This window comes from Mirounga leonina, unplaced genomic scaffold (genome assembly GCF_011800145.1).
Source record: "Mirounga leonina isolate KUSES-001 unplaced genomic scaffold, KU_Mleo_1.0 Mir_165, whole genome shotgun sequence".
Classification (NCBI taxonomy): Eukaryota; Metazoa; Chordata; class Mammalia; order Carnivora; family Phocidae; genus Mirounga; species Mirounga leonina.
Window position 1 is genome coordinate 20718208 of NW_023270415.1, and position 15329 is coordinate 20733536.

General features: G+C 41.3%; 1 protein-coding gene across 6 annotated transcripts in view; it reads left to right on the forward strand.

Moving 5' to 3' along the window:
• SULF1 (sulfatase 1) overlaps positions 1 to 15118 on the forward strand; it is a 176526-nt gene extending 161408 nt beyond the window's left edge. For 4 of the 6 annotated variants that reach the window (XM_035011299.1, XM_035011298.1, XM_035011300.1 and 1 more), the window contains one exon: positions 14294 to 15118. In XM_035011299.1, coding sequence (XP_034867190.1) covers positions 14294 to 14408 — 115 coding nt within the window. In that variant the 3' untranslated portion in view covers positions 14409 to 15118. Of the gene's footprint in view, positions 1 to 558; positions 625 to 14293 lie in introns of all 6 variants that reach the window. The other 2 variants (XM_035011302.1, XM_035011304.1) reach the window with 2 other exon arrangements.
• Positions 15119 to 15329: the final 211 nt, after the last annotated feature.

Below are 15329 nucleotides of genomic sequence, written 5' to 3' on the forward strand. Positions count from 1 at the left end.
TCATAAACAGGCCTCAGCCCAGCCATCTTGTTTCCTCCGACCCCCACCCATCCCTCCTCTCTCATCGTGTTCTGGAGGTGGGCACCCACACACCTGGCATCATCAGCCCTTGATAATTTTCCACTCTGAGCGTAGACCTCAGGTGGGTTTGTCAGAAACGTGCCGTGTGGGACAGAAGGGGACTGACCTTACCACCTCTATGGTGGGGAAACTGAGGCACGACGTATCGGCACCCTCGCTGATGAATCCATCAAAGGAACATGGACTTCCTTGGTGCCATGCCAGGGCACCCTGTCTGCCCCACCGCCTCCCCTCCAGCCTCCTGAGCTCTAGTCTTAGATTCCCCCTTTACCAGGGCAGCTCACTGGTCTGACCAGAAGCTAAACAACTGGAAAGGTGAGGGGTGGGAGGAGGGGAGATGTAAACAACTAACAAAACAAAGAAAGCTGGGCTTTTGAGGATCCTTAATAACCATGTATGTATCTCTTCTTTTTCTCTTCTCTCTGTCTTCTTTCCTTTCCTGGCTCTGCCCCCACCCCGACCCCACATCACCCCCAGCACACATAGGACAGAGCAGAAGAACCCACTCTTAAGCTGGTCTCACCCGGGATATGGGCTGACGAGGTAATATCCCCCACACAGGCACTCCTTCGCCTGCCCCCCAGGGGCCACATTAAGACCTTTCCAAAGCGTGACACTTTAAACGGACCTAACACTAAATATTGATTTTACAGTTATTTTATGATGCACTCAATTTTACAGCGAAGGGATTTTCAGTCGAGCTTTCTTTTACTCCCTGTCCTGGAGGTAAAAGGCTATGAACGGGCGACTTAAGACTTAAGAGCTGAGTCAGAGAGCTCTTCTCCATCCAGTCATCCCCGGACAACTTTGAGATGAGGGATGCGGAACCGCACTCCGGTCATAAATAAGTGGCAGACATCTGGGACTCCTCCTTCTCCCTTCCCTGCCACCACCACTAAATCCATCACCCGTCAGGTCCTTTGTCACAGCCTTGGTGACTCGTTATTGATGGGTCGCCTGTCTGAGAACGTGGCTGTGGGTGAAGGTGACAGAGCGTTTCCTGTCGCCTTCCTCCTTCCCCCCCGGAATTCTTTACCAAAGGACAAATCTAAGGATACTCTATAACTCAGAATGACTGGCATTTTGGGGTCCCGCCGTTTTGTAAGGCAGGGAGCAAGCTGACTTTCAGCGGGTAGCCACGCTGCAGGCAGGAAATCATGAAACAGGGTTACTGAGAGAGTGTCCGCCTGTCACACCCGGGGACTCTCGGGATACCCAAAAGCGGTGTTTGACATGGCCTCACCTGCTCACGGTGTCCCGGTGGACTGAAAGGGGACAGATGTCAAACAAGCCACTGTCTACGTGGACCTGCTGAAAAACCCGTCTCCAGATGGTGTGTGCAGGTACGCGGCCTCCAGTGACAGCACTCCTGAAAGGCTTCCTCAGAAGCCCGCATTCTTCAAGAAGATTCTGATTTTTTATTTTTATTTTTATTTTTATTTTTTGGAAAACTAATCAAATGCATTTTTAATCATAAAATTCCATTATAAAGGACTCTGAGAAAACTGGTTAGCGACCAAACCTGAAGAATTTGAAATTTGAGAATTCAGCTGAGCGTTTCAGAAGCATTCACCTTGCTTGATTGACTACATAATAGCTTTAACTGCCTTCCATTTTTGGGTTTTGAAAAATTCATCTTTAGATTTGTTTAAGTGGGCTTCGAAAAGCAAGTCTGTTCCTCGTTCAACTTCGTTATTTATTTTATTTCTTGACGGGGCTGTGGCCAGTGCCTGAGGCCAGGCCCCCTGAGAGGCTCAGTGGACTCAGCCCGGTCATTTTCCAGTTAGGACAAGCACAGAGTAAGGGCACCGCTCAGAAAGTAACCCCCATGACTCAGGAGATTATTTTTGGCTCGAGTTGAAAGCAGTCATTTCTGTGTTGCAAAATAGAATGGGATCAACAGGTTGAGGGGGTGTTTCTTTTTCCCATTGCTTAGGAAAACTGACATTGCTGCCCTGTGATGTCCCGGAAATGCTCCTGGCAGGCATGGGGTGCGTCCAGCGGCTGTGCGGGGCAGACGGGGGGCTCTGGGTGGCCTCGTGCTGGCTGCTCCCTGGACCCTGGGGTGCCACACCCTGGAGACCAGCAGGCCACACTGTGCTTCACCCTCAGCAGCCACGCTTCTGCGCACCTTGCTTTTGCATGTTTTGATTCACCTCCCCTGGGGCAACAGCTCATGCCTTGCAGATGGATGTAGGTGAGCTAGCTGTGTGTTAGAGCCTGATTAGTAGCCAGTCTGCCTTGGGTTCAAGTCCTGCCTTGCTTAGTAAGTAGATGAGAATGGAAGCCGCAGTAATGATGAGTCTTATTAGTAAGGTGTACATGGGATGCAAAACGTTAACATGAAGGAAAGAGTACTTGAAAGGGAATAGTGACATCATAATTCCAAAGAATGTTCCTATATTTTATAAGAGACACAAAAAGAGATACTCATCAGCACCACCGCCATCTCGTTCATCACTCTTTGGTAATCCAGAGTTCAGTCTTTTTTCTGAACTGCCTGGACTTCGTGAAGGACAGAACCCAACCTCCACTACCCTGCTCTGTGTTACTTTAACGAAGCTTCATCTGGTTCTCTTCTCTCTGTCACATCTCAGAACTCCATTTTATTGATTTTTTGTCTCCATATTTCTTTCCAGTTCTGTTGAAAAATAATTGACATGCATCACTGTCTAAGCGCATTTTATTCGTAAGCTGCCTTGCTAGCCCCATTGGACTTTTCTGTTTAAGATGCTTGACCAGGAGTTGGGTCAAGTCAGGGATTGGGGTTAAAGGGACCAGCCTCCTCAAGTAACAGAGGACTGAGGGTCAGAGTTGTTAGGGTGTGGGTCAGAGGCAGGGCCGCTGTGTGGGATGCAGGCACTGAAATCCAGCCAAAGCTCTGCTAGACAGGCCATGCCAACTGGTGGGTAAGTTTTTTTTCACACACCCGTGGCCATGCTGGTCAGAATCAGGGGCAGGGACAAGTCAGGATTCATCTAAGCTCCCAAAGAATTCTCAGAATTTGGTCTTACTTTTCCAGTAGTGATTCTACTTCCAGTGCCTTGTTTCTTGTACCATAGAAGAAGAAACAAACATGTTGCAGGACTTGAAGACCCTTCCCTCCAAACTGAGGGGTGAAATTTACCTGTAATTAGCTTCAAAATTGAGAGGAAGATGAGAAGGGGAGAAATCAATCTCTTTCATCCATTCAATAACTAAAGAAGGAAAGAATCTACATGGCCACCTCTATGCAAACCACTGCCTTCTAGGAGAACATAGCAAGTATTATCATTACAACACAGAAAACAAAGTGCTCTGACAGGGAAAGACATGACGCTATAAGAGCCTTGTGGGGCCCCTAACCCAACCCCAGGGAATCCTGGGAAGCTTCCCAGGGAGGCGGCATTTAATGCTGCATGTGGAAGGCAACCCTAGCATGATCTAGAATAGGATATTGAAGGAAGAAAACCAGTCCAACTAGAAGAGAGTGTTTTTTCAAAGGCAAGATTCATTTGGGGGGATTGTGATCAATTTAAAGTAAGGACAAGGAAGGGAATTGTGGGATAAGCAGAAGGGGTCAACAGCGCTGTTTTCATGAAGAGTGTTATATATAGCGTGACCCACAGAATTTGTCTTCCAAACAAGGATATTTCCACCTGGAAGGGGTAATAAAAATAATTAAAATTATCTAAATTTGATACCTGTATTTGCTAACCAATGACTTGATCAGTGGATTTATGAAATAATTGTATTTAAAAATGATTTTCTAAACTAAAATTCCAAAAATTCTGGACAAATGCTAAATGGAAGAGGATGCAAGTCCAACAGACATAAACTGGGATCATCCCAGGCAATCTAGACAATTTGGTCACCCTGGTTGCAGACTGTGTCAGAAGATTGGATCTTTATCCTGAATACAATAGGGAGATATTCAAGAGTGTTATAAACTGTGAGAAATAATATGAGAGGATTTGGGTCGATCAGATTAGGTGACATACATAGTTGTGAGGACAATTTTGTGGGTGGGGTTAGTCACAAGGTCTGGCTCCATTGCCTCCCAATTTGGGGACAATTTCTAGCAGTATTACCTGACTTACATTGTTGCCACACTCTCCTAAGTACTTTACATATCTTAAATCACTTAACCGTCACAATAACTTTATAAGGGCAGCACTGTTGGCCCCATTTAATTGGTGAGAAAATTGAGTCACAGATAGACCAAGTAACTTTCCCAAGATTATATAGCTGATAAATGATGGAGTACCTACCCAAGGAGTCTGAAGCTAGCATGTGCTTTTAATCTCCATACTGTGCTGATTCTCTCGAACAATTTAACCTTCTAACTTCATTTTCTCATCTGTAAAAAGGTGATCATATACATATACATAATAATACATAAGGATTACATGAGCTGATATCTGAAAAGTGCTTAGCACATGTAAGCCCTGAATGTATATTATTCTATGAACGATGTTTGGTAATAAAGTTGAATAGTGAGAGAACTATCCCAAGAACCCCAGAATTTTGAAGGACATTTACCTTCACATTAATGGGTAATAAAATTAGTGGGCTTTTTAAAATAATGAAATATTAAGAAAGAGGGAAAATTACGTGCATTTGCCCCATAAGCAGGTATGCGCTTTTAATCAGCCATTGACTATACAAAGTTACTCATCTATAGATAAATGACGTAACTTACTATTTATAGTTCTACACTGCCTTCTTAGCTGAACGTTCATAGTCTTGTATTTGTGAAATAAATAGGTGTTCTTGCAATTCAATAAAATTAGTGCGCTAGAAATCTTGTATGCATAACAAATAAAAAGGTATTTACGATTGACTGGCTGTTAGCTATTTTACAGGACACCGAATTCAGAGTCTCTGAAATTTCGAAACTCAAAGCAAATTCCATTTCAGTCTAAAACATGCTGTTTCAAGCAGCCTGGATGTCACGCACAAGGCACCCCGCTTCGGTCCCAAATATTGGAATCCCTGTGCCTTCAGAAAAACATTCAAAGGGGACACAGAAAAACAGGGAAGGGCTTCGGAGAAAGGAATGGATATGTTAGTGCAGATACTCTGCTGAGGCTCTCTCAAGTTTGAAAATCAAATGATTGGGGGGCGCCTGGGTGGCTCAGTTGGTTAAGTGACTGCCTTCGGCTCAGGTCATGATCCTGGAGTCCCAGGATCGAGTCCCACATCAGGGTCCCTGCTCAGCAGGGAGTCTGCTTCTCCCTCTGACCCTCCCCCCTCTCCTGCTCTCTCTCTCTCATTCTCTCTCTCAAATAAATAAATAAATAAAATCTTTAAAAAAAAAAAAAAGAAAATCAAATGATTGCCCTCAGAACTGAAACCTGGAAGGGGAATATAGCCATGTCAACGAAAATATCCCTCCAGTGAGCAGCGATCAACGGAATTACAAGGCTTCTGCCTGACCTATTGTTTGCCCCTTGAAATGAGAGACGCCTAGCCCGGTGAAAGTCAAAGTTTGCTGTTGAGCACAAATACCCAGAATCATCTAGAGGTGGAGGCTGTAATGGAGGGCCTCCCACCGTGCTGGGGAAACCGGAGGGCGGGAAGAAGAGGGCCAGGAAATTGTGGAGGGAGTGATGCTTAAATTTCATTTGGAAGGCTGAGCGCCGACTCAGATGCTGAGGCAGGGAAGCACATTCTAGGAATAAATGCCAGTGCTGAGGAGGGAGAGAGCCTGGTGTTTTCAGGAAACGCCACTGTTTTGGTGATGCTTCGTCAGAGGCCGTGTGCGGAGTAAGAACAGAGCAGGCCGCTGAAGTCGGTAGGCATCAGGCGGTCTCTGTAGAAACTACTCTGTCTGCTTCGTAGGACACCAGTAGTCCTTGTGGATTAGAACTGCTCCAGAAGAGTTACAGTTCCACGCATACGTGGTCTCTGCTACCCACGCGTAGAGGGGGACATAATTACTGGTCACGTTTTTAAAGATGTATTTATTTTTTTCAGGGAGAGGAAGCAGGGGGAGAGGCAGAGGGAGAGAGAATCTCAAGCAGATTCCCTGCTGAGCGCAGAGCCTGACACGGGGTTTGATCTCATGACTCTGAGATCACGACCTGAGCCCAAAGCAAGAGTCTGAAGCTTAACGGACTAAGCTACCCCTGGTGCCCCTAATTATGTGGTCATGCTTTTAAAAGTAAATAAGTGCCATCCAGAAAGAAACGCGACTCAGCTTGAGACCTGCGTGTGCTTTTGAATTTCTCTTAGAGGTTTTACAACCTTTCTGTTTCCCAGGTTGGGTGAGAATTACCTGGAACTTGAAATCATCCACTTTTATTCCAAAAATTCATTTTTCAGAACAAACCTATTCATACGTTTGCTCCCTGAATAAAGAACTTCAGAATGGCCCAAGAAAGAGGGCTCCTTTTGTGACATGAGGACTGGCAGAAACCAGGACGGAAATGCGGACAATTTAGTTCTAATGTCTAACAAGGATTTCGACTTAATGTTTTGATACAATGGTGCATGTACAGAAAACTTGCAAGAACGCTTCCAAGAAATTTTACCCCATTTGCCTTATTGTTTTCCCTTGTTCTCTGGCTCTTTTTCCACATACACACACATACTTCTTTTTTTTTTTCCCTGAATCATTTATAGTTTGCCAATATCATGTATCTTTATATATAAGAGCTTTAGTACATATTTCCCAAGAACAAAAACATTCTTACATAACTCTTGTAACTTACCAAAATCAGGCAATTTAACACTGATACAAGTCTATTATCTAGTCCACAGTCCTTATTCAAATATTGCCAATTGTCCCATAATGTCATATTTATGGTTTGGAGAGGATTTTGTTTTCTGGTCAGGGATCCAATCCGGAATCACACATTGTAGTAAATTGTCATGTCTTTTAGGTCTCTTTCCATCTGAATAGTTCCTCGACTTTTCATTACTATTCATGACATTCTAAAGTATACAGGCCAGTTATTCTGTAAAATGTCCCCCAGTTGGGGTTTTTCTGGTATTTCCTCATGATTGGACTAAAATTGTGCATTTCTGAAGGAATGCCATAAACGTGGAAGTGTGCACTCCGGTATATCTTTTTTTTTTTTAAGATATATTTATTTATTTATTTATTTATTTATTTATTTATTTATTTGAGAGAGAGTGAGGGAAGGGCAGAGGGAGAGGGAGAGAGAGAATCTCAAGCAGATTTTGGGCTGAGTGTGGAGCCCACCGTGGGGCTCGATCTCACGTCCCTGAGATCATGACCTGAGCCAAAATCAAAAGTCGGACACCCAGCCCACTGAGCCACCCAGGCATCCCTCAAGATATCTTATAAGGAGATCCATGACATCTGTTTGGTGGTCTTACCTTTGATTACTTGATTCAGATGTGGTTTGCTAGGTTAATCCACTATAAAATTACTATTTTTCCTTCTTTAATTAGTAATTCATCCACTAGCTTTTGAGGAATTCATAATTCTTGCCTTAAGCATTTTGATGACTGCAAAATGATGATTTTTTCCAACTTCATTATTCTTGCTACGTTTCTTAAGTGGTACTCTGCCATAGAGAAAAAAATGCCCTTTTCTCGTTTATATGTATATATGTATGTATAGCAATAAGGATTCATAGATCCTTATTTTATCGCACAGAAAACCTTTTGTTACCATTATTTATTTTGATGATCAAAATATCCCAGTTTTAGTCAATGGTGTCCCTTCAGGTGGCTTCCATGTCGTTTTGGGGTGTCCCCATCATCTTTTGAGCACTCCATTGCTTCCAAGCCTAACTATGTTCCAAGTTCACCTTGAAGTTTCACTCCCCCACATCTGGAATCAGCCATTTCCCCAAAGATCCCCAGTTCCTTTTAAGTGGGCAGTGGCATTTGGACCCAAGATCTGGGTTTGAGGTGCATAAAATTGTTACAGAGGCATCTTTGTATGTAGACCCTTTGGGTGGACAGAGCTAAAATACACATGCATGGGTATTGACAGCCATTCCTCTTTCTATAGATACAGAGAATGTGTGGACGTAGCTACCTAGATATATTAAAAACCATATGTTCATACTGATACCTCTAATTCTAACTCAACAGCTCAAGATTCATTCTAGTCTTCTAGTTTCTATGTGGTAACTTCCTTTTCTAGCTTTAAGAAGTCTAGTTCCCATTATCCTCAAAGGATTGACTCATCTGTTAAATGCTACAGCACACAGAAAGCAAGTTCCAAATTGCTAGATCCTACATCTGTAAACACAAACCTGCTAACTAGAGCTCAGGATATTTTGCAGGTCCTTCTGTCTTTAGAAGGAGAAGAAAATAGCACTGTGTTTGGAGTTACTGGGGCTGGCTCCCTGCTCCCTCCTCCTTTATTGTGGTTATGTTACTCATTTGAAATAGACCAAGGTTTGTTTATTTCCGTCTGTATTCCATTTTGGGGTCTATTTTTTCTCATCACTGGTAGTGTAATTTTCTTTTTCAGTGTGTAATACTTTAACATAGTTCCAAAAGTCGAAACTGCCAAAAGCATATGGAGAGAAATGTTAGTCCTTCCCACCAGCTCTTCCCACACGTGCACCGTAGGTAACCAGACTCATCAGTTTCTGTTTTACCTTCCTGTGTTTTTGTTGCAGTAGTAAGCAGATGGTGATATTTGATTTCTCTTACTTTCTTACATCGAGGGTAGCATACTATATATATAGTATTACACTTGGTTTCTTTTTCGCTTAAATTACTATTGTCACTTTAAAATCTATCCTCTCCATCAGTTCATAGAGATCTTCCCATTCTCTTTTTCACTTCTTCATAGTAATCTACTGTGTGGCTGTACCGTAATTTATTCAGCCACTCTTTTATGTATGAGATTTCAGTTCTTCTCATATTTTGCAATTACAAATTGTGCTGCAGTAAAGAACCTTGGGCAAATATGTTTCATGTTCTTGAAGATATCTTCAGAGTAAATTCCTAGTTGTGGGATTACTGGGTCAAAAGTAAATGCCTATATGGACATAATAAATGCTGCCAAATTTCCCTCCATATGGTTTGCACCATTTTGCATTCCCATCATCAGTATATGAGTGTCTGCTTTTAACAGCTGTCAAGCTTTTAAATTTTTTTCCAATTGAATGAGAAAGAAAGGGTATCTCAGTATTGTTTGGATTTGTATTGCTCTTATTATGAGTAAAGTTGAACATGTTTTTGAAAGTTTAAAGGCCATGTTACTTTCCTTTTGTAGATTATCTGGTTATGTCGTATGCCCTTTATCTGGTTTTTGAAAGGATTATCAGGAAGAACTTGTATCTTTACAACGCTGAGTCTTCTATCCAGGAACAAAAGCTATCTTTCCACCTGGTTAAGTAAATTTCTAGGTCTCTCAGGAGCTTTCTAAACTCACTTCTTAGAGGTTTTGCACATTTCTTGGTAAGTTTATTCATAAGTATTTTAGCTTCTCTCTTACTGTTGTGAATAGGGTTTTCCTCCATCATTAAAACCTCTTCGTATTCTCATTTGTGTATATGAGGGCTATCGATTTCTGTATATTAATTTTATATCCTGCTACTTTAAAAAATATTTCTACTTTTGAGTTAATTTTGTCATCAATTCTCTTGGGTTTTCCAGTTGTACTTGTACATTTGTGAATAGAGATAGCTTTGCTTCTTTTCTAATTTGTTGGCTCTGATTGATCCCTCCTGTTGGACTGAATGAACTAATACTTCCAGTACAATGTTATCTTGTTCCTGATTTTTGTGAAAATGCTTTTCAGATTTCCCCATTAAGTGAGAGGGAGGTTTAGGACTAAGTTGTATACATCTTCATCATGTTAAGGAACTAGCCATTGATTTTTTTTTTTTTTAGTGTTTTTATTACTAATGAATGTTGAATTTGTCAAAGACCTTTTCAGCATCTATGGAGATGCTCAAATAATTTTTCTCTTTCAATTTTCCAATATGATGTTATATTCCAATATGATATATTCCAATATGATATATTATAGTCCAATTCAATTCTATTCTATTCTATTACAAAGATCTTCCAATATGATATATTACATTCCAATTATATTATATTATATTATATAGATTTTCCAGTATGATATATTATATTAACAGATTTACTAAGAATGAGCCAACCTTTCATTCCTTGAATACATTCCACTAGGTCATCATGTCTTATTTTCTTAATATAATATTGAATTCTCTTCAGTAATATTTTATTTAGGATTTTTGTATTATATTAATAAATAATACCAGTCCATAATTTTCTTTTTGTTTGTACTAGTGTTACCTTTTTAGGTATTGTATTAGTTTTCTATTGCTGCTGTAACAAATCACCACACTGTCTTAAACAACACAAATTTATTCTTTTATTTTTAGTGGTCAGAAGTCCAAAAATGGGTGTTACTGGGCTAAAATCATAGGGTGAGCACGTCTGTGTTCCTTCCGAGAGCTCTAAAAAAGGATCCCTTTCGGGGCACCTGGGTGGCTCAGTCGTTAAGCGTCTGCCTTCGGCTCAGGTCATGATCCCAGGGTCCTGGGATCGAGCCCCGCATCGGGCTCTCTGCTCCGCCGGGAGCCTGCTTCTCCCTCTCCCACTCCCCCTGCTTGTGTTCCCTCTCTAGCTGTCTCTCTCTCTCTTTGTCAAATAAATAAAATAAAAAATCTTAAAAAAAAAAAAAAAAAGGATCCCTTTCCTTGTCTTTCCCAGCTTCTGGAGGCTCCCTACATTCCTTGCCCAGGGCCCTTTCCCCCATCTAGGATCTTCAGATCTCAATCTGTATGTGTCTGTGTGCGCATGTGCACGCACGTGTGTGTGTCTCAGACCTAGGCTTCTGGGCTCGCATCTTGTCACTCCCCTGCCTCCTTTTCCCAACTAAGGACTTTTGTGGTTACACTGGCCCCATCTGGATCCTTCAGAATAATCTCCACATATCAGCGTAATTTAAATCACATCTGCCAAGTCCCTTGTGCCATGGAAAGTAACATATCCACAGTTTCTAGGATTAGGATGTGGACACCTTTCTCCCTACCACAGCTAACAATGTTATAGTTGCTTCATAAAAAGAGTTTGAAAATTTTCTTTGATTTTCTATGCTTTAAAACAGTTTGTCCAGCATTCAGATTCTCTTCTCTTTGAAGGCTTGCTAAAATTCTGCTGTGAAACCAAGGGACCTGGTGCATCTTCGTAGTTTCTTAATAACCTTTCTTTCCCTTTGGAAATTGCTTTATCTAAACTTTCAATTGGGCCAATTTCTTTTTTCTTTTTTTTTTTTTTAAGATTTTATTTATTTAACAGAGAGAGACATAGCAAGAGAGGGAACACAAGCAGGGGGGATGGGAGAGGGAGGAGCAGGCTTCCCCCTGGGCAGGGAGCCTGATGTGGGGCTCGATCCGAGGATCCTGGGATCATGACCTGAGCCAAAGGCAGACGCTTAACGACTGAGCCACCCAGGCGCCGCAAGTCAATTTCAATGAACTATTTTTCTGGGCAACTATTTGTTTCATCTGGGTTTTCTAATTCATTTGCTTTGAGGTCTACAAAGTGGTCTCTCATGTTTTAAATTTTGTAGATTTCAATGATTATTTCTCCCTTGTCATTTTTTATTTTGTGTTATGTGAACTTTATCCCCTTTTTCTCAAGTAGCTGAACTAGTGATTGATTGTCTGTTTTGATATTTTCTTAAAGAACCAGGATTTTGATTTATTAGTTAGATATGGCATTCTTCTGTTCTCTACCTTATTAATTTTTGCTTTCACTTTTATTATTTCCTTCCTGGTGCTTTCTTTTGATTTACATTGTTCTTTCTGCAGCTCTTTTGAGTTTGGGGTTTAATTCATTTATTTTTTCAGGACGCCTGGGTGGCTCAGATGGTTAAGCGTCTGCCTTCGGCTCAGCTCATGATCCCAGGGTCCTGGGATCGAGCCCCACATCGGGCTCCTGGCTCAGCAGGGAGCGGGTTTCTCCCTCTCCCTCTGCCTCTCCCTTTGCTCATACTCTCTCTCTCTCTGTATCTCTGTGTCTCAAATGAATAAATAAAATCTTTAAAAAAATGCATTTGTTTTTCATGATAAAAGTGTTTAAGGCTAAGAATGCTTAAAATGATGCATAAGTATCATGCCTTATGCGTCATAGGTTCTAATACATAGCGTTTTCATTATCATTTTCTTTAATTCTGCACTTCTAGGTTTGTATTTTCCTTTTCACCCAGATATGTTTGTCAGCTTCCAGGTGAAAGGGCTTTCTTGTTGTTTTAATGTTATTAATTTCTTGTTTCATTGTATTGTGTCAGAGTGTTTGTAATATTTCTATTTTATGCAACTTACTGATTTTTTTTGTGTGTGTAACCTAACACATAATCAAATAATGTGAATTTCTATGTGTGTTTGAGAAGGTGTGACTTCTACCCTAGGAGTACACTATTGGACACATTTAAATGAGAACTACCTGACTGATTATATATTTAGGTCTTCTAGATTCATATTTATTTTTAGTCCACTTGGCCTGTCTTAGATTATCACTTATTATTATGTTTCCATGTATTTCACTTGGCATCTTTTACAGATAGTTTCTTCTTTATAAAGATGGTTGCCTCCCCCTCCCCCTTTGGAACTTTGTAGGATTTGTATTTTTGTCCTATTGGTTGCTTTTGAACTTAAACGTTTTAATGCCCTTAGTCCCTGTTTCTTATTTAATCTTATATTATCTCATTGATCAGTTTTTACTGATGTTCTTTGACTCCCAACTATTATTTCAAATCAACTCTCAATGAGCTTCTTCTCTCTCAGCTTTTCTCTCTTCCCTCGCATTTCTAGTTACATTATTTTTACTTTGTCATATAAAATGTATATATTATCTTTCGACCCTTCTCCTACCTTTATCAAGTACTCCTAAATCTGATAAGTACATTAAATGCTCAGCATCAATGTTTTTGCTGAAATTTCTCCAGTGATTTCTTGGTTGGATGAAGACTTCAAGAAAAGCTGATGTGGACAGTATTCCCTGCATTCTTACAGTTTAATTTTTAGACCTGTTTTTTCTGTAGCCTTGATACTTGAAAAAGAGCTTGGATGGTTTTAAGATCCTTGGTTTGTACTTTAATTTCTGATTTAAGATGGTTTTCACACCCTGGGGTGCTTGATTGAAAACATTTAATTTACTTGGCAATGTTGTATTGTGGTTTTCTTCACTTTATGGTTTATTTTGGCAGGGCATTTGGCATTTTCATAAGATGATAGATTTTGTTATTCTTATTTTCTATTTTCTTTTATAACAATTTTGTCTAGATTTAGGTTTCTTTTCTTAATTTCATGGATTTCAAGTATTTACAAGATTTCTAGTTTAAGAGGATCCTTTCTAGTGGGTGTAACCAAGTCTACTATCTTTTTACTATTTTATTTTATTATTATTTGGGGATGGGAGTAGGGGAGGTTGTATGTCTTCGTTTTTTCTTTCTCTTTTTTCCTTACAGGATCTGACATTTCCCCCCTTTGGCTGCCCTTTTCCTTTATCTCCCAGTTTCCAAAGGATGTTGCTTCTTGCTTTGTGTCCTTTGCTCCCTCCCTTTCTGACTGCCACTTCTGATTCATGCCCACTTCTGAGTCTCTTCCTCATCTGCACCGCGGTTTACCAGGATTCGTACAGTCTTTTCTACATCAGGTTGACATGCTTTCCAGCGATGGCTTCTACTCAGTTCTTGGCTGCAACCTCATTTCCTGCTTCTCTCGTCTATACTGTTTTCCCAGGGCTTGTGCCCAGAGTGCGACATACAGCTCTGTTGAGATTGGATATTAACTTTTTTTTTTTTTAACTTACAGGTTGTTTGAAGATTACATAATTTTCTATCTTCTAGTTTACTGAGAGTGTGGTTTTGTGTAGTTTTACTTATTCTTCCTGCTGGTCTGTATTGCTTTGTGCATAGTTGATCACATTAATCCAGGCTGCCTCTTTCTAGATGGTACTTGGACATAACAAGAGAAAAGATGCTATTTCCCACAAGACTGTAGTCACCTTGGTGATGTAGAAAGATCTGAGAGAGAGAGAAAGCTGGTGTGTTCTTTGTACACTGTGGAAACCAAAGGCTGACTTATTTGGAGCAGAGAACTTTTAGGGCAAAAACAAAATCAAAGAAACAGATTCAAGCATTGGATTTGAAGAGTTTAATTGCACTGACATTTGTTTTTATATGGAGTGCCAGGGAGCATAAAAATGTCTAAGCATTGCCTCTTACATTAAAACACTTTCAAATTCATCATTCGCCCAGAGACCATGTAGATGGTAAAGGTTCCGTCACACAACTATGCTCGCATCTGACAGATGAGGGACCAAGACTCAGAGAGCCTCACTCACATGATGTCCTGGTTGCAAAGTTGCCTTGAGTAGAGCCAGGAGTAAAACATCAGCCCCCTGACGGATGATGCCATGCATTTCCATCACCAACTGTGCCTCATCATAGAGGTTTGCACTCATTTGTGCCTCATTCCAATTTTTTGTTACTGTTCAATCGCTTCTGTAACCTAAGTCCCCTCCCTGACAACAAATGACTAGGGGAAAATACTTTTTAGCATTGTATTTCAAATGGATTTGCCCTGCTAAAAACGATGTAAGTTGCTTGTCCGATAAGTAAGAAATACTTTCTCCCCTAATGATCCACCTCCCTCTCTCTTTTCGCAGAGGACAGTTATGGGATGGATGGGAAGGTTAATCCGCCCGGCCTCGCTGCAGATGTCAACTGGCAAGGTCTGGAGGATTTATACAGAGTGAACAAAAGTGTCTATGAGTACAGACAAAACTATACACTTAGTCTGGCTGACTGGACTAATTACTTGAAGGATGTAGATAGAGTATTTGCACTGCTGAACAGCCACCAGGAGCAAGACAAAACGAATAAGACTGCAACTGCTCAAAGTGATGGGTCCCTGGCTGGATCTGCGGAGCTCTCGGCGCCGGTAGAGAGAGCTTCCGCGGAGTCCGATGAGGACCCGAGTCCTACGCTTGGGGAAGCGCCTTATTGGACCTGGCCGGCTGACCTTCGAACCCTGCCTTTGAACCAACCAACATTCAGTCCAGAGACGAAACTTGAATGGAACAACGACATTCCCGAAGTGAGTCGTTTGAATTCTGAACACTGGAGAAATCATAAAACTGACACGTGGACGGAGCACGAAGAGAGAAATCATCTTGCAAGCGATCTTAGCGGCAACGGCCTCACCGAGCTGATGGTGCCTCCCAGGCCCCGGGGGCAGCATGAATTTCCCCGGGGGGGCGGGCCAGGCGAGGATGTTTTTGATCTTCTTCCC